Source organism: Schistocerca cancellata, chromosome 4 (assembly GCF_023864275.1).
Source record: "Schistocerca cancellata isolate TAMUIC-IGC-003103 chromosome 4, iqSchCanc2.1, whole genome shotgun sequence".
Lineage (NCBI taxonomy): Eukaryota > Metazoa > Arthropoda > Insecta > Orthoptera > Acrididae > Schistocerca > Schistocerca cancellata.
This window is the reverse complement of record NC_064629.1, coordinates 192860894-192881317: the sequence shown is the minus strand read 5'-3', so window position 1 is coordinate 192881317 and position 20424 is coordinate 192860894. Positions and strand designations below refer to the sequence as shown.

At 45.8% G+C, this 20424-nt stretch overlaps 1 protein-coding gene across 1 annotated transcript in view; it reads right to left on the bottom strand.

Moving 5' to 3' along the window:
- LOC126183258 (uncharacterized) overlaps positions 1 to 15527 on the bottom strand; it is a 368835-nt gene extending 353308 nt beyond the window's left edge. Inside the window, exon 1 of the mRNA XM_049925074.1 lies at positions 15431 to 15527. Within this exon, the coding sequence (XP_049781031.1) occupies positions 15431 to 15485 (55 nt within the window). The 5' untranslated portion in view covers positions 15486 to 15527. The remainder of the gene's footprint in view (positions 1 to 15430) is intronic.
- Between the last annotated feature and the right edge of the window lie 4897 nt (positions 15528 to 20424).

The following is a 20424-nucleotide window of genomic DNA, read 5'->3' as shown; positions in this document are numbered from 1 at the left end:
TTGACACCGGTGTGTCAGACCCACCATACTTGCTCCGGACACTGCGAGAGGGCTGTACAAGCAATGATCACACGCACGGCACAGCGGACTAGAGATGGGGGATCCGCTCTTGAACTAATTCATAGAGTTCAATCTTTCAAAGGAGTGAACTATCAGTGATTCAGAAAAAAAGAACGGTAGCTCCAAACGTTTCCCACGGCACAGAGAGAGAGAGAGAGAGAGAGAGAGAGACGGAGCATATCAGCAGCGCCTCTGCTGGTCAGAGCACAGTGCACGCCACACAACACAGCCAGCGCCGGCCTCTGCCCTGCTTCTACCTTGGCTGCCTGCATTGTGCAGTGCCCCATTGGATTTTGTGTTTCACATATGCCGTGCCGTCTCTGTGCGTCGTCTGCAGTGTCTGGCGCAGCTTAACTTCGCATCACACTCTGTCGGCGATCGTTTCAGTCGCACATCCTGCCCTCTGGGCAGTTGATACGAGCAACAGGACAGAGAGCCACCTAGCGGGTAACATAGGAACTACTTGCAACAACCTGCTCGCAAGGGAACGGACGATTTGTCTCGGAGCGGGTGAGTTCACCGCACCCCCCACCCTCGGAACTCGCCCGCTCAACGCTCACCCCACTGTCTCAACTCTAGCCAGAGCGTTGAGCAAAGCGACTCAGGTGTCACTGTGGTCTCTGCGGTCTCAGCTCACGCAGTAATACAGCTCGCGGCTCGACCTGCTCGACTCAGCGCCTCTGCATCGGAGTTCGTCTCTACTGGATATTGTTCTTGGTAGTAATACCGCTATGTATATTACATTATTATGATATGTATACATCAATTGTTTTTATTTTATTTTTATTTGTTTAAACTGATTAGATTATGTTCCTGATGACTCCTCTTACAATAGGATTTTTATTATGGACACTCGAATTTACGCTTTAATTACGAGCGAACCGATAAACGTATCGCAAAATGTGATACACCAATATTTTCCTTGTTTTATTCTGCGTAAGGCTATATGCAGCACTTTCGTTTTACAGTCAAATTTATATATTTTTTTCTTATTCTGGTACGGATTTTGCGATTTTAGGCGTCTTCGGAAGGAAACGTTCACTTTAAAAATATATGGCTTGCGATGTATTTGTATGAGGTTAATGAAATTTTAATACATTATAGCCAAATATATTGTTAATGTAAATCTCAAGTTACAACATTTTCCAATCACCCAAAAAACCACGATAGTGCAAAATAATCAATAATCAAAAACTTTGTCATATCGTGGAAATTTCAATAAACAATACAAAATTCTTACTCATTATCTGTGTTACTTCAAAATAGGATCAAATAAGATCAAAATACAGGTATAGTACTGGAATAAACCAAGTTTAAAGGGCAATGTGCCTTCCATTTATTTTCTATTGTAAATGAGTGGTGAGTCATGAAAAAGAGCTAATTCATTTCAGGGAGTGAACAGTTCTGATCCAATCTCTGAAAAGAACAGTTTTGCCCATCTCTACAGCGGACACACCAGGAACCGCGGTGTTGGCCGTCGAATGGCGCTAGCTGCGCAGCATTTGTGCACCGCCGCCGTCAGTGTCAGCCAGTTTGCCGTGGCATACGGAGCTCCATCGCAGTCTTTAACACTGGTAGCATGCCGCGACAGCGTGGACGTGAACCGTATGTGCAGTTGACGGACTTTGAGCGAGGGCGTATAGTGGGCATGCGGGAGGCCGGGTGGACGTACCGCCGAATTGCTCAACACGTGGGGCGTGAGGTCTCCACAGTACATCGATGTTGTCGCCAGTGGTCGGCGGAAGGTGCACGTGCCCGTCGACCTGGGACCGGACCGCAGCGACGCACGGATGCACGCCAAGACCGTAGGATCCTACGCAGTGCTGTAGGAGACCGCACCGCCACTTCCCAGCAAATTAGGGACACTGTTGCTCCTGGGGTATCGGCGAGGACCATTCGCAACCGTCTCCATGAAGCTGGGCTACGGTCCCGCACACCGTTAGGCCGTCTTCCGCTCACGCCCCAACATCGTGCAGCCCGCCTCCAGTGGTGTCGCGACAGGCGTGAATGGAGGGACGAATGGAGACGTGTCGTCTTCAGCGATGAGAGTCGTATGCGTGTTTGGCGCCGTGCAGGTGAGCGCCACAATCAGGACTGCATACGACCGAGGCACACAGGGCCAACACCCGGCATCATGGTGTGGGGAGCGATCTCCTACACTGGCCGTACACCACTGGTGATCGTCGAGGGGACACTGAATAGTGCACGGTACATCCAAACCGTCATCGAACCCATCGTTCTACCATTCCTAGACCGGCAAGGGAACTTGCTGTTCCAACAGGACAATACACGTCCGCATGTATCCCGTGCCACCCAACGTGCTCTAGAAGGTGTAAGTCAACTACCCTGACCAGCAAGATCTCCGGATCTGTCCCCCATTGAGCATGTTTGGGACTGGATGAAGCGTCGTCTCACGCGGTCTGCACGTCCAGCACGGACGCTGGTCCAACTGAGGCGCCAGATGGAAATGGCATGGCAAGCCGTTCCACAGGACTACATCCAACATCTCTACGATCGTCTCCATGGGAGAATAGCAGCCTGCATTGCTGCGAAAGGTGGATATACACTGTACTAGTGCCGACATTGTGCATGCTCTGTTGCCTGTGTCTATGTGCCTGTGGTTCTGTCAGTGTGATCATGTGATGTATCTGACCCCAGGAATGTGTCAATAAAGTTTCCCCTTCCTGGGACAATGAATTCACGGTGTTCTTATTTCAATTTCCAGGAGTGTATATGCAGTTAAAATAACATTTGTAATTTCTTAGGAGGGGAGTCAAGTGATGCTGGTATTACGTGTCCTCTTCCGTATACCTTACGGTGCCTTGTAATGTAAGGGCGTAGAGTGCAGTAATCGCAAATAAAACTTACTTAAAGAAAGATGTTACTCGTGTAAACCTGTAGCAGAGTTTTTTCCTGAGCTATTCTGTCGCATTCCCCATATTTTCACATATAATGCGTAACAAATGGGGAAACGAAATAATAGAGCGCCATATACGTTGAAAGATAGCCTTCCAAGTCCCATTCCCAAATGAAAAAAGAATAAAAGGAGTGATGACGATAAAAAGCTCTATATGGTACAGGTCTTCTCGAGGAATGGAAAGAATTAAGGAAAGTGTTGGCTGAGGCAGCCTTCCGAGGTCATTCTAAGCCCGGAGAATTACGCCTCAGCGCGGCGTAGATGGTTATATGGTGGTGAAACTGTGCATTAAGAGTGGCATTATGTCTGTATTGTGTTGGATGATCATGAAAATGATAGTTAGGATGCGTTCGGAACTCATTACCAACATGAAAAGTCGTTGTTGAAGGAATACAACTCACTAAAACGCCCTCATCTGGTGTACTAATGATCACGAAAAGAGTACCGTTTATTACTGTGTAGTCCGCCCCCGGTAGCTGATTCACTTCGGCCATATATTTCTTTTCTTTCTTTTTCATATATTTTTTCATATATGATTTTTCTTTTGGGTCATTCAAATTACATGAATAAATCACGTAATATTGTTAATAATAATAAAAAAATTACATACATGTACAATGTTTCCTTCCCGCTGCCTCTCCCTTATCCTGTCAGGAGACGGGGACACCGTGGCCAGGCCTCCAAGTACGACCCCTGCCCACTCTGCCCCCTCTGCCCCCTGACCTACTACACCCTTTTAAAAAAAAATAATAAAATAAAAAAAGTGGTTCTAGGTTCTTAAAAAAGCGGTCTGACGCGCTTATTCAAAAAAAAAAAAAGTTGGCAGAGCACTTGCTCGCGAAAGGCAGAGGTCCCGAGATCATTAAAAAAAATAAAAAAGTGGTCAGCGCGACAGAATGTCAATCCTAAGGGCCCGGGTTCGATTCCGGCTGGGTCGGAGATTTTCTCCGCTAAGGGACTGGGTGTTGTGTTGTCCTAATCTTCATCATTTCATCCCCAACGACGCACAAGTCGCGGAAGTGGCGTCAAATCGAAAGACTTGTACCCGGCGAACGGTCTACCCGACGGGAGGTCATAATGACACGACATTTAATTTTAATTACTGTGTAGCACACACATTACATCTAAATCTACATCTGTTTTCCGCAGATCATGTAAGGGTATAGAGCGGAGAGTACCCCTGATACCAAAGTAATTTCCCCATTTCCTGTTCAATGTGCGAATGGCGCGTGGAACGGACAACTGTCTGGTTCTTTATCCAACCTACGCTCTAAGGACTTTAACAAGAAACTACTCCGTGATGGTTAACACCTCCCTTTTAACGTCTTCCACTGGAGTTTCACGAGCATTTCTGTAAAGCCGTCGAATTTACTAAACGAACACGTGTGTCGAAACCAGTCGAACGAGTATTTTGCAAGTTAAATATTTTTCTAACGAATCTCATCCTAGCATCTTATTATCCTACAACTAGTTTTATATGACGATTTTACTTTAGGTCGTGCCGCGCAGGATTAGCCGAGCCGTCTCAGGCGCTGCAGTCATGGACTGTGCGGCTGGTCCCGGCGGAGGTTCGAGTCCTTCTTCGAGCATGGGTGTGTGTGTTTGTCTTTAGGATAAGTTAGGTTAAGCAGTGTGTAAGTTTAGGAACTGATGACCTTAGCAGTTAAGTCCCCTAAGATCTCAAAAAAAAAAACATAAAAAACAGCTTTAGGTCGTTACGGGGGATTTCTCCTGTGTATTTTACGGATGCTACTGATTCCTGTGTATTATCGCTAACAGTGTGATCCAAAAATAATAGCTCTATTTAGGCGCAACACGTCACATACACGGCAAGCTACCACTCGCTGCACCAATCGCTTATCCTCTGCAAATCTTACTGCATTTCGCTACAGCCTTTCGGCGGCACAACCGCCCTATAAACAACAGCTCGCCGAGCTTCCGACTCATCCAATAGTTAGCTCATCTATAGGTGTTGTAGGCTAAACAGTGACCGCACCTTAACACTGCCTCGGGGCGGGCCCTACTCCCGAAGCTATGTTTACATCTATCAATTTCGTCCCGTTAATAATGTAGCAATTCCAAACCACTTCTGATAAAACTTTCTCTTTATGGTGTGGGTTTTGAACAAATGTAAAATCGTGGGGCTGTTAATGATTTACTAACACAGTTTGATTTTGAACAATACAGTCAAACTGTGCGAGACGACTCTTTAGACTTTAGAGGATATGTAACGCACGAGGTCCTATGAACAAATATCTGGAAATACACGGCACCAGTGGTAGATGATGATGACGATGATGATGATGATATTCAGTTTCTGGGGTGCTCAACTGCGCGGTTATCGGCGCCTGTACAAAATCCCAACCTTTACACTGTCCAGTCTCGCCACTTTCCCGAATAATGGTGAAATCGTGAGGACAACACAAACACCCAGTCTCCAGGGGAAGAAAATCCTCGATCCAGTCGGCAATCGATTTCGGCACCCCACAATCCAGAGGCAGCAACGCTAGCAACCAGTGAAGAGATCAGCCGGCCGGGGTGACCGAGCGGTTCTAGGCACTGCAGTCTGGAACCGCGCAACCGCTACGGTCGCAGGTTCGAATCCTGCCTCGGGCATGGATGTGTGTGATGTCCTTAGGTTGGTTAGGTTTAAGTAGTTCTAAGTTCTAGGGGACTGATGACCTTAGAAGTTAAGTCCCATAGTGCTCAGAGCCATTTGAAGAGACCATTTTGTTCATACCGTGCAGCCCGCTGTACAACACACTCAGTGAGCGACAAGCTTTCGTTTCGAGTCAAAGAGCAGTACCGTTCCCCACGGCGGCAGCGGTTCTGCGCATTAGACCTCTCGAGGATCGGCGTCCTTCCACATCTTACAGACGAGACGCATCTACACTTCCTGTCCTCCCCGCTGGAAGACTTGCCTTTCACGTTAAGAAGGATGGAGACTGACAATTCGTCCACTGTACCGTACTATACTGAGTGCTGCATGGCATGAATAGCATCTGGCCATCCAGATTTGATAAAGGAACCGTCCCGTATTCGGCCAATGATTTAAGAAAATCGTTGCGAACCTAAAGTCGAAATCTCGGTGGCTGCACTGGAATTTGGGCCTCGGTTGCCGTAATGTTAATTTCTTGTGACAGCCATTGCCTCACCTCTGTCGACACCCCTAAAGAAACTTTGCGGTGACAGAAAATACGGCGTGCAAGCCCACAGAGCATCTAGTGAGCTGGATATTCTTCGTAATTACAGGAAAACGTGATAGCTTGTCTACGGAGAAGACAAAAATGCCCCGACAGACGAAAATGTGTAGTACGAAAGTAGTCACGTTTCTCGGGAATACAATCTGAAGAAGATACTCACGTTATTGTACTATTCTTCATTAAAAAGGAACGATGATGGAGGAAAAGCTACTTGCTTCGCGAGTAACATTAAAACCATCGAAGTAAACTTGCAAGTCTGTAATTATTGCTTATTCCACCATATCGCGTAGATTTTTTTTCTCAGTCGGCGTAATTATAAATTCAGAAATAAAACTGAAATCCCCTTTCTTTTAGAACTTTTTCATACGGGCGCACTGAAATGCCCACCTCCTGACTGACAGCGATTTAGGCGGCATTACATGTCTCTGCACTGGGGGATGCAGGCCAGTAATGTGTCTGTAGGATAGGGTGGCATGGACAGCACTATCAAACCACTCTTCGGGCCGCGCGGACTAAGGCGCCTTACCACGGTTCGTGCGACTCCCCCTGTCGGAGGTTTGAGTCCTCCCTCGGGCATGGATGTGTGTGTTAACCTTAGCGTAAGTTACTTTAAGCTAGATTAAGTAGTGTGTAAGCCGAGGGACCGATGACCTCAGCAGTTCGGTCCCATAGGAATTTACCATAAATTTCCAAACCAGTCTTCGGACTAAAGACCACAACAACAACTGGGCAGTGTGCAGTGAATCTGCAACAACGTCTATTCGTGTGGGGGGGGGGGGGGACGTACATCAAATGATGCAGTACTACTTATTGTCCGATAACTTGACAATTGTATTCGTTTCAGCATTTTTTTTTTCTTTTTCTTTAATCTAACACCCCCCCCCCCCACACACACACACAGACACAAACACAAACATACACGTTTTACTCTTAGGACAACGCCTGTTTGTTGATGTCAGTCGTCTCGGAGTAGCTTCGCTGGGTGGTGAGGCGGAATGGCGGGTTCGCTCCTCGCGCAGGACATGGTTGTGGTTTTCAGTGAACCGTTTCTGGGTCTATCCTCCAACGTGAAATATGACACTACGCTACCTCGGTCCTAAGTGCGACAGATGCCCGAAGATACTTCAGTTTTGTTCATAAATATTAGCATTCGAGACAAGCGGTTATCAAATAGCCTTCGTTTGTCTAGATTTAGATTTTCCGTGCTTTCCGTATATTACTTAAGGGCACGCCGGGGTATGGAATCTAAATACCGCTAATGTGTGGTCGAAACGAACCACAATTTAAAACGTGTTGTGTGATTGCACTAAAAGAAATAAAAATAATTATAGCATCACTACCGACGTATGGCAGTGTGACGTGGTCGTGTAATGTGAAAATCATCCATATACTGAGGGTGTCTCATTGAACAACGTAAAGATGCGTGACTCGGAGAGACGGGAAAACATGAAATGGATCAGGGAACAGGCTGGTCTGTGAGACACAGAAATGGGCTGACCATGTATCCACGAGAATGGATAATAAATGGACGCAGGAAGTTCTTTGCTGCTTTCCAAAAAATAAGAAACTGCCGAGACGACGACGTAATTTCCTGTCTAAATATTGTTTTTCCTGGCTTTTATCCTACATCTTCACGAGGTCGGCTTGTTAATTATTGGATTTGGTAATGATGTAGTACAGGATGGCCGGGTGCCCTTCCTGTTACCACAAACCTTCACATTCAACGTCACTTCTGCATTCAAGCAGTCCAATATCAAACGCCATGCTAAATACATTCTGAAAGCATGATATTAGAATGCCATTGTCATAATCTGCCTCTTCCAAAGCATATTTTAACGTACGTTTGTACCTGATTGTACAGCACAGAGTGAAATCTGACGATGAAATGACGATCGTGTAACATTACTTGTGGTTTTTGGCAGTGTAGTCCGATAAACTCAGAGCCCTTCTCACGTAGAGCTCATATTGCCTAAAGAAGTACACGTCATGAGGGTGGAAATACAGGGTGATTAAAAAATAATACCACAACTTTAGGTATTTAAAACTCTGCAACGACAAAAGGCAGAGCTAAGCACTATCTGTCGGCGAATTAAGGGAGCTATAAAGTTTCATTTAGTTGTACATTTGTTCGCTTGAGGCGCTGTTGACTAGGCGTCAGCGTCAGTTGATGCTAAGATGGTGACCGCTCAACAGAAAGCTTTTTGTGTTATTGAGTACGGCAGAAGTGAATCGACGAGAATCCGCGGGAAACAACTCAGTATGAACGTGAGTCGCCTAAGGTGAACGTTTTCTGTGCCATTTCAACCAATAAAGTTTTTGGTCCCTTTTTCTTCGAAGGTGCTACTGTAACTGGACTACAGTATCTGGAGATGTTAGAGAATTGGCTGTTCCCTCAGCTCGAACAAGAAGTACAACAATTCATATTTCAGCAGGATGGAGCGCCACCACATTGGCACTTATCTGTCCGTAACTACCTGAACGTCAACTACCCGAGGCGATGGATCGGCCGCCAGGCAGCCCGTGACAGAGCACTTCATCACTGGCCTCCAAGAAGCCCTGATCTTACCCCCTGCGATTTTTTCTTATGGGGGTATGTTAAGGATATGGTGTTTCGGCCACCTCTCCCAGCCACCATTGATGATTTGAAACGAGAAATAACAGCAGCTATCCAAACTGTTACGCCTGATATGCTACAGAGAGTGTGGAACGAGTTGGAGTATCGGGTTGATATTGCTCGAGTGTCTGGAGGGGGCCATATTGAACATCTCTGAACTGTTTTTGAGTGAAAAAAACTTTTTTAAATACTCTTTGTAATGATGTATAACAGAAGGTTATATTATGTTTCTTTCATTAAATACACATTTTTAAAGTTGTGGTATTCTTTTTGAATCACCCTGTATTTCGTTGTCTTCGGTGTGTTCTTGATATTTTGTATCTTCGCGTTACCAGATTTCTTCTCTTAGACCTGGAATAGGTGATCATTCAAATGTCTCTCGTGCTAAGATACGCATTTTTACATACGAATGTCTCATACCACTGTTATTTGAAATGAGCGATTTATATTCTAAGCACATTTTCGTGCGGTTCTGAGCGTTCGAGGACACGCACTTCGCTTGTCAGAAATATCACGTGGGAGCTAAAGCGATGATGGTCCGCTTTGCTATCGCAGATCTGAATGACGGGACACCGACTTCCCTCACGCGGCTAAAACGCTGGCTACTAATAGTCTCTAACTATTTTTAAAATTTCCACCTTCTCGAACCGTCCGTACTTCTTGCCTCGCACAGTTTTTTTTGTTTGAGTTTAGCGTCCCTTCACTAGCGATGTCATTAGAGAGGGAAAACTAGCTGACATGGACAAGGAGCGGGCATGAATAGGTAATAGAGTTGTTAAAGGAGCCACTTCGGCCCACGCCTGGAGTAATTGGGGTGAATCACAAAAAACGTGGATCGGAATGACTGCTGCCGTACGAGGCTCCAGTTTCTTGGCCACTGCACCGCCACAGCCGTACCGGACACTTCCCGTGTCTTTGCCCGAAACTTGCCGCTCCAGCACACAAAAACGACGCCGTTCCATTCAGCGCACAGTCGGTGAAATACGGCCACGGCATTCGTGTAACTGTACGCGACGCGACACACGCGCCAATACAGCGCCATCCGCACAGGCTTCTACACCACTCACTTGACTGCACATTACACCTCGTCCCATTCCGTTGGTTCTCGCGTGTAAAACGTTCAAGCCACTCGAAACTTCTAGATTTTGCCTACGCAGATATTCGTTGCACACGAATGGTCATAGGTTTGTTTCATCCACGGGAGGACGTCACGCAGATGCTGAAAAACTGAACTCTACCAGGCACAATTTTCCTTTATTGTTATTTGCGAATAAATCGATTAGGACTTCTCAAAGTACTTAGAGGTGGTCATTTGCCTTCCTTCGAGCCCATATCATTCCCTTCCTGTGGGCTTTATTTCTCTCTTCAGCTCATGCTTGTCCACTCTTCTTCACTTTTTTCTCCCCAAGCAGCTCACCACTTGTGAATTTTCGACCCGAAGACTTCACCGATTTCGAGATCATCCGGTGGAATTCCTACCAGTTTCAGATTAGTTTTGACTTTGTCAATCTGTTTCATCGTATCCGTTTAGGCTTTACACCTGTAGTCAAAGAATGAGTCTATTTGTTTTCTAAGTCTGCCTGGGTTCATTATCCTAATGTATCCATAGAATCTTAACCTGCGTTTTCTAACGAAACGATCGATATTTGTGTGTTCTTTGATCTCCTGCTTGCCTCTGAGTCGGTATTGTTTGTCTAGAAGATTTTGGCCTTGAACTTTTCTTACGATTTTGCGTTGCTTTCCCTCAATGCTTTCAGTGTCAGTTTTCCTGTTAAGAAATTAGTGTTCTTGATCCATAAACGCATTCTGGTTTAATTACTGTATTGTAATGTCTTAGTTTCGTGTGCGTGGAAATATATTTCTTGTTGTTGATACTTTGCGTACGTCGGTATGTAATTTCCATCTGCATTTAACTTCGTTTGCTTTTGTTTCGATACTATTTCCATGAATGGTTTCACCGAGATATTTGTATTGTGGAACAATTTTGCCATATTTCACCTATATGAATTCTGATACTTGTTTGTTGCACGTCATCTATTCTGTCTACAGAAAAAGGTACCTGGAGACCAACTTTTTCTGTAGTTTCTATCCCAAAATGACTTTGGTTTCACGAAATGTCGCGAGTTATGATTGCTGAATCGTCTGCAAACGCTAGGCAATCTACGCAGGGTGTCCCAGGATGAATGATCAATATTCAGGTATATGACAGGAACGATAATTCGATGCAAAAGAGTCTAGCCGACACAGGCTGTAAAATATATACCTTAAGAACCACGATACTTTCATCTTCGATAATGTGAACCAAGTATCTTCTGCTGCAAGTTACTTGCTTTCCATATTTTGGAAGGAGGTAGTATGGACCAAAATAATAAGAATTTGTCTAGTAAATATGAGCTCTAAAATGCATCTCTTCAAAGCTATGAGCACTTGTTCAGTAAAAAGACGTGTTTCACATTAGCAAAGAGGAACAAGTGCCCATAGCTCTTAAGATATGTCCCGTCTCCGGCCATCCTGATTTAGGTTTTCCGTGATTTCCCTAACTCGCTTCAGGCAAATGCCGGGATGGTTCCTTTGAAAGGGCACGCCCGATTTCCTTCCCCATCCGTCCCTCACCCGAGCTTGCGCTCCGTCTCTAATGACCTCGTTGTCGACGGAACGTTAAATACTAATCTCCTCCTCCTCCTCTTAAGATATGCACTTTAAAGCCCTTGTTTACTGCACATTTTTTTTTCTTGTTTTGGTCCTCGCAACCATCTTTCAAAACATGGAAAGCAAAAAGTTTGCAGCAGAAGAGATATGTTTCACAGTATCGCAGATGAAGACACGCTCATGGCTCTTAAGGTATATGTTTTAGAGCCCATGCTTACTAGATTTTTTTGCTTCGAATGACCGTTCCTGTCAAATGCCTGGATATTGAGCATTCCTCCTGGGACACCTTGTACAGATTCCTCGCTTAGTAGTAGTTCTCTTCACTTTTGTAAGCAGGCTTCCGTAGACAGACTCTGAGGTCTATCGTCAAGCGTATCCCAAGCAGGCGTTTATCCAGGATTCTATACTGGACGAGGAAGGGAAGGGGGAAGAACATACCATAGATGCCTACAGTTTTAATAATAATAACAATAAAACACATAAAAAGTTAAAACGTAATAATAATCATCATCCTTTGTTTGCATCGCCGGCCGCTGTGGCCGAGGGGTTCTAGGCGGTCCAGTCCTGAACCGCGCTGCTACAACGGTCGCAGGTTCGAATCCTGCCTCGGGCATGGATGTGTGTGCTGTCCTTAGGTTAGTTAGGTTTAAGTAATTCTACGTCTAGAGGACTGATGACCTCAGATGTTAAGTCCCATAGTGCTTAGAACCATTTGAACCATTTTTTTGTTTGCATCAGTTCAGAGAGAGACAGCATTCGAAAAGCATTCGTCCGAATATTTGCGAGCTACAAGAAGATATATAATAACAATCGTATCTCTCAACACTGATTACGACATAATTTACAGAAGATGAAATCGAAGTGTGCACTCGCCAATATCGGAATTTCAGGTGGAGGGTCTTTCCCTTTCCTTTTTGCCTTACTCATCTTTCTGAGCTATGCTGGTTCGCCTGTGGGCTCACGAACTGTTTTCTTATCAGGCCGCAAGCGCATCGACGTGGGTAGGCAACTGCAAAGTGTCCTCTGTAAAACTTAGCCTGTCATTTCTAGAGCTCCTTGACATTTTCCAGCGTTTTAGTTTCGCGGAGAAATATAGTAACTCTTGTTCTAAAATGTTTTTTTTTTTTTGGCGGGGGGGGGGGGGGTGTCATGGCTCACCACTATTTTGATCCGCACCTGCTGCCAACCTTAGGTTTTTTTTTCAGAATGTCGTCCAAAAACTTCGAAGTACATGAAGAAATATAATACAAGAAATATGATAACAATAGTATTTCACAACATTGACAAACCAAACCTGTAGCCAGCCGTGCTACCGTTATTTGAATTCGTTGAACATCCACAGTTACCCCTATTCAGCAATGTTGACAGAGAGGACACACAAGTACTTTTTAAGTTGTCTGCTCTGTAGATTGGCTGCATTTTCCCACTACTCTGCTAATGAACCGAAATCTATCGCCTACTTTAGCTACGACTGAGCCTGTGTGATCATTCCACTTAAATTGTTACAACTAGATATGTTAACGATTTCACTAGTGACTTATTGATATTATGTGATAATATTTGTCTACGTCCTGTGAAGAGCACACTTTTATGTTGCTGTACATTTAAAACAAATTGCCAGTTTTGGATCCCTTTGAAATCTTATGAAGATACGACTGGATATCGGTGCAACTTTCTTCAACCAGCACTTCATCACAAGTAACTTCACCATCTGCAAAAAGTCGGACGGTATTATTAATTTTGTCTACGAGTTTCTTGAGGCACGCCCTAAGTTACTTCTACTTTTGTCGATCGCTTTCCTTCCGAAATAACATGCTGAGGCCTCCCTACGAAGAAATCCTCTAACCAGTAACAAATTTTGTTTGATACGTCATACGATCGTGCTTTTGTTGATAAACGTTGGTGTGGTCGCGAGTCAGTGATTTTAGGTAGTCAAGAAACACTTCATCCACCTGACTGCCTTCATTCATGACTTTCAGTGTGTCCTGGGAGAAAAGCGCGATGCCGGCCGGAATGGCCGTGCGGTTCTAGGCGCTTCAGTCTGGAACCGCGCGACCACTACGGTCGCAGGTTCGAATCCTGCCTAGGGCATGGGTGTGTGTGATGTCCTTAGGTTAGTTAGGTTTAAGTAGTTCCAAGTTCTAGGGGAACTCAGAAGTTAAGTCCCATAGTGCTCAGAGCCATTTGAACCATTTGATTATTATTACGTTTTAACATTTTATGTGTTTTATTGTTATTATAATTAAAACTGTAGGCATCTATGGTATGTTCTTCCCCCTTCCCTTACTCGTCCAAAATAGAATCCTGGATAAACCATTTTTTTAGAAAAGCGCGAGCAGGGTTTTGCATGACCCATGTTTTCGGAATCCACGTTGGTTGTCATGGAGGAGGACATTCTATTCGAAATACTTCATTATGTTTGAGTTCAGTTTATGTTCTAGGATCCTAGTATTTGCTTATTTCGTACGAACTGTACTGAACTGAATTAACAACATTTGTGCGTGTGCGTACGCGCTTAGCACGCAATAGATGTTCGTATGGTCGTAAATTAATTCATAGGAATTGGAAGACGCATTGCCTCCTGCACACACTTTTATTTGGTACGTAAAATACAGTCTCACGGCAGGTTACAATTTAGTAACGACCGGTTTCGGATGGAAAAGCAGCTATAATTAGTTTTCAAACAGTGATGAGGGTTCAAAGTGGTTTGACGCGCGGGATTAGCCGAGCGGTCTCAGGCGCTGCAGTCATGGACTGCGCGGCTGGTCCCGGCGGAGGTTCGAGTCCTCCCTCGGGCATGGGTGTGTGTTTGTCATTAGGATAATTTAGGTTAAGTAGTGTGTAAGCTTAGGGATGATGATGATGTTTGGTTTGTGGGGCGCTCAACTGCGTGGTTATCAGCGCCTGTACAATTTCCCAACCTTTGCTCAGTCCAATATCGCCACTTTCTTGGATGATGATGAAATGATGAGAACAACACAAACACCCAGTCATCTCGAGGCAGGTAAAAATCTCTGACCCCGCCGGGAATCGAACCCGGGACCCCGTGCTCGGGAAGCGAGAACGCTACCGCGAGACCACGAGCGGCGGACATAAGCTTAGGGACTGATGACCTTAGCAGTTAAGTCCCATAAGATTTCACACACATTTGAACATATTTTTCAACGTGGTTTGAAACTCGGTAATGGATGATCTGACATCCGAACCGGTCGTCAATAAATTATGTGCGTATGAGACGGCAGTCTACTTATTATATTCTGACAAATTGGCGTTGCTCCGCGCCACCATAGCATATAGAGCCAATCCCTTTCTTTATTACAAAAAGGGCAATCAGGAAAACCCTTTATACTGTAAAAACTACACGCGTTTTTATCATTCCTCATTGTGTACTTACACTTTTGAGGCGCGTGCGCTGCTTGTCTAGGCAAGCGATAATCTCGTAATGCAACCATCAGGTAAGAGCACTGTACAGCAGATGTTGCGAACTTGAACAGCCGTAAAGAATGTTTCCGTGGCCACAAGAAGTATCCACTTCCGTATCGATCATTCCACATTTTCCAATTCTCTTGTCTCGCGAGATATACTGCACATTAGTAACAGGCCGTGATATCACTCAGGACACAGTTCTGCACGCACTCTCTCTGGCAATTTCAAACAAGCTTTCTGATTCAGAGACGATGGAACAATGCTATAGCTAAGTCGTGGCGATTGTTCGTCCAGAATGACGCTAGTGCGTGCGATGTTAAAATAAACCGACAAACACGTGTTAGCGAGCACGCTCGTGCCACTGGTGTATATGTCTCGCTAATGCAAAATTAACCGTATTGTTGCTGCGAGCATGTTCGTGCTAAGTCACTGATCTTCTACGGAAGTGTTTCCGGTACGAGGTCAGCAACATCGATGACAACGACGTAGCCGCACTTCCGGGACCACGGGAACTCTCGACTGTGGGCAGGCGCGCCGGTCTGTCAGCGTGAGTCGACTCACCCCATGACAGCAGGAGGTGCAGCAATGCGCCAGCGCAGAGGGTAGCCGCTAGCATGTTGTCCAGCGGCGCGCTACATCTTCACTGCAGGCGGCAGTCAGCTGGGGCTGAGATGTGGGGCACGCCAGCGCCACTGCCGCCGTTACTCCAGCGGGCTTTCACTCCCCTCCACCAAGCCACGCCGCCTCCCTGCCGCAGGTACGCGCGGCCGCTCGGACAACTCCTGCCACACGCATGCGCCTCTGCTGCCGTGGTGGACGCCCTGGCCACCGTGCTCCGCAAAATGTGTCATTCTAGGCTTCACCACTTCTGTGGTTAACCGCCTGTTTCGGCAGCACAGCGTAGCTACCTTACAAACGTAATGAGCTGGGAATTTAAATCATATTCAGTGCGCGCTACTAGTATCCCGAACGCTTTGTTTTGGTCTTCTACTAGTCGAGTTCCCGGCGTTGCCCTGATATTTATTGTTCCCAATCTTCTGTCAGTCCATTTCCTCCTACCACCTTTGTCCATCATTTCTGTAAGTAGGCTGTTTACGTTTTTATGTTGATAACGTCACCTAGCGCTCTATATGAAAATCACTGGCTGTGCTGTGTGCAGTCTGTGGCTGGTTTGCATTGTTGGAATTTGCTATTGTAGTGTTGGGCAGTTCGCTGTTACAGTGTGTAGCGTTGCGCAGTTGGAGGTGAGCCACCAGCAGTGGTGGATGTGTGGAGTGTGATGGAGTTTTGAGAGCGGATGATCTGGATGTGTGTCCATCAGAGAGAGAGAGTAAATTTGTAAGACTGGGTGTCATGAACTGATATATACAGGGTGTTACAAAAAGGTACGGCCAAACTTTCAGGAAACATTCCTCACACACAAATAAAGAAAATATGTTGTGTGGACATGTGTCTGGAAACGCTTAATTTCCATGTTAGAGCTCATTTTAGTTTCGTCAGTATGTACTGTACTTCCTCGATTCACGGCCAGTTGGCCCAATTGAAGGAAGGTAATGTTGACTTCGGTGCTTGTGTTGACATGCGACTCATTGCTCTACAGTACTAGCATCAAGCACATCGGTACGTAGCATCAACAGGTTAGTGTTCATCACGAACGTGGTTTTGCAGTCAGTGCAATGTTTACAAATGCGGAGTTGGCAGATGTCCATTTGATGTATGGATTAGCACGGGGCAATAGCCTTGGCGCGGTACGTTTGTATCGAGACAGATTTCCAGAACGAAGATGTCCCGACAGGAAGACGTTCGAAGCAATTGATCGGCGTCTTAGGGAGCACGGATCGTTCCAGCCTATGACTCGCGACTGGGAAAGACCTAGAACGACGAGGACACCTACAATGGACAAGGCAATTCTTCGTGCAGTTGACGATAACCCTAACGTCAGCGTCAGAGAAGTTGCTGCCGTACAAGGTAACGTTCACCACGTCACTGTATGGAGAGTGCTACGGGAGAACCAGTTGTTTCCGTACCATGTACAGCGTAATCAGGCACTATCAGCAGCTAATTGGCCTCCACGGGTACACTTCTGCGAATGGTTCATCCAACAATGTTTCAATCCTCATTTCAGTGGAAATGTTCTCTTTACGGATGAGGCTTCATTCCAACGTGATCAAATTGTAAATTTTCACAATCAACATGTGTGGGCTGACGAGAATCCGCACGCAATTGTGCAATCACGTCATCAACACAGATTTTCTGTGAACGTTTGGGCAGGCATTGTTGGTGATGTCTTGATTGGGCCCCATGTTCTTCCACCTACGCTCAATGGAGCACGTTATCATGATTTCATACGGGATACTCTACCTGTGCTGCTAGAGCATGTGCCTTCACAAGTACGACACAACATGTGGTTCATGCACGATGGAGCTCCTGCACATTTCAGTCGAAGTGTTCGTATGCTTCTCAACAACAGATTCGGTGACCGACGGATTGGTAGAGGCGGACCAATTCCATGGCCTCCACGCTCTCCTGACCTCAACCCTCTTGACTTTCATTTATGGGGGCATTTGAAAGCTCTTGTCTATGCAACTCCGGTACCAAATGTAGAGACTCTTCGTGCTCCTATTGTGGACGGCTGTGCTCGCATCTCGTGGTCGTGCGGTAGCGTTCTCGCTTCCCACGCCCGAGTTCCCGCGTTCGATTCCCGGCGGGGTCAGGGATTTTCTCTGCCTCGTGATGGCTGGGTGTTGTGTGATGTCCTTAGGTTAGTTAGGTTTAAGTAGTTCTAAGTTCTAGGGGACTGATGACCATAGATGTTAAGTCCCATAGTGCTCAGAGCCATTGAACCTTGGACGGCTGTGATACAATACGCCGTTCTCCAGGGCTGCATCAGCGCATCAGGGATTCCATGCGACGGAGGGTGGATGCATGTATCCTCGCTAACGGAGGACATTTTGAACATTTCCTGTAACAAAGTGTTTGAAGTCACGCTGGTACGTTCTGTTGCTGTGCGTTTCCATTCCATGATTAATGTGATTTGAAGAGAAGTAATAAAATGAGCTCTGACATGGAAAGTAAGCGTTTCCGGACACATGTCCACATAACACATTTTCTTTCTTTGTGTGTGAGGAATGTTTCCTGAAAGTTTGGCCATACCTTTTTGTAACACCCTGTATATTATGACTTTTGAACACTATTAAGGTAAATACGTTGTTTGTTCTCTATCAAAATCTTTCATTTGCTAACTATGCCTATCAGTAGTTAGTGCCTTAAGTAGTTAGAATCTTTTATTTAGCTGGCAGTATTGGCGCTCGCTGTATTGCAGTAGTTCGAGTAACGAAGATTTTTGTGAGGTAAGTGATTCATGAAAGGTATAGGTTATTGTCAGTCAGGGCCATTCTTTTGTATGGATTATTGAAAGTCAGATTGCGTTGCGCTAAAAATGTGTGTCAGTTTAGTGTTGATCAGAATAAGTAAAGAGAGAAATGTCTGAGTACGTGCAGTTCTGCTCAGCTGTTTGAAAACCAAATAACGTAAGAGGTTTATGAGCACAGTAATTCATTAATTTTTCTAAGGGGACGTTTCATTTCCTCTCAGCACTCTCTGGCCATCTCCTCCTATCCTCGCTTCCCGCCTGCTCCCCCCTCCCCCGTCTCTGTCCATCTGCCGCCACCCCCACCCCTCTCTGCTCCTCCCCCTATTTCTGCCCATCCCCGCCATCCTACCTCTAATTCCGTCCCCTATTACCCTCTCTAACAAGGGAAACTCCCCATCGCACTCCTTTCCGATTTAATGGTAAAGTGGCTCAGTAGACAGCCCGTCAAAATCTGAACACAGATCAAGTGTAAAAAAAGGTGTACCGAACTGTGAAAAAAGAAGCAAAATAGAAACAGTGAACGGTCCAAGCTCAAGATGTGCAACATTGAGCGACTTGCAAGAGCACCGGCCTCGTGGTTGTATTGTCAGTGTTGGACTACAAAGTGGGAGATACCTGTCAAAATCACCCTCCTATCCTTTTTATTCATTTTTTTCCACCAATTTATGAACTGCCCGTCCGATTATTGATGTGTCTGTTCTCTTTCTGTAGTCTTGGTAATTGTCACACTACACACTGGCATTGGTGGCCGGGAGACCCCTCGCGGGGTGGTTCGGCCGCCGCTCCACAATTTCTTTAACGCCACTACTTGCGAGTGCATGAGGATGAAATGATGATGAGGATTGGGTTGGGTTGTTTTGGGGAAGGAGACCAGACAGCGAGGTCATCGGTCTCATCAGATTAGGGAAGGACGGGGAAGGAAGTCGGCCGTGCCCTTTGAAAGGAACCATCCCGGCATTTGCCTGGAGCGATTTAGGGAAATCACGGAAAACCTAAATCAGGATGGCCGGACGCGGGATTGAACCGTCGTCCTCCCGAATGCGAGTCCAGTGTCTAACCACTGCGCTACCTCGCTTGGTGAAATGATGATGAAAGACACACAACACCCAGTCATCTCGAGGCAGAGAAAATCCCTGACTCCGCCGGGAATCGAACCCGAGACCCCGTGCGCGGGAAGCGAGAACGCTACCGCAAGACCACGAGCCACGGACGCTACACAGTGGTTATAGAATATGAGTCATGTGATACGGTTATATGATCGTCATAAGTAAATGTGATGAATAGTGAGAGCAGGCGAGATGCTTCATAAACCTCTCACAGAAATGAAAACAACAACGAAAAAGGGTTTGAACTATGTTACAACGAATAAATTCGGGAGTCGAAACTCCCGAAATGGAACGCAAGAGGCATAACAGGTGGTGCTTGTGTAGACCGAACAGGAGGTACGTACGTCTGGAGATCCCTTCGTTACACTTTGCTGTTACAAACGTACGTTACACCACGATAAAGACACAAATAATTTGAATACAGTGAAATGACATGTCAATGACTGGACAGACAGTTCATAATTTTGTGCAAAAAAAAGTAGCATGAGAGAGATTTGAACCCGGACTTCCCCTTCATAGTCCAACACCGTGACCATATAACCACGATGCCACTCTCATGTTACGGGTTTGATGTTGCTCATGTTGCTCTTGGACCTGTCACTGTTTCTATTTTGTTTCTCTTTTCCAGAGTTCAGTACACCTTCTTCCTGTTTTCATGCTTCATCTGTGTTCGAGTTTTTGACTTGCTATCCAATGGGGCCATCTTACCATTAAATCTGAGGGGGGGGGGAGGGTGAGGGGGTTACGATGAGGAGTTTCCCTTGTAAGTTCATCCTCCCCTCTATGTCCATTCCTCACCCCACTAAGTCTATCTCTGCCCACCCCCCTCCATTAAGTCAATCTCCTCACCACACTAAGTCAATTTCCTCCTCCCCTTTCTCTGTTAATCTCCTCATCCCGTCTCTCTTTCAATCTCCTCATCCCCTCTCTCTTTCAATCACCTCATCCCCTCTCGCTTTCAATCTCCTCACCCACCCCTTTCTATCAGTTTCCTCCTCCCCTCTCTCTGTCAATCTTCTCTTTCTCTCTCTCTCTTTCAATCGCCTCATCCGCTCTCGCTTTCAATTCCTCATCCC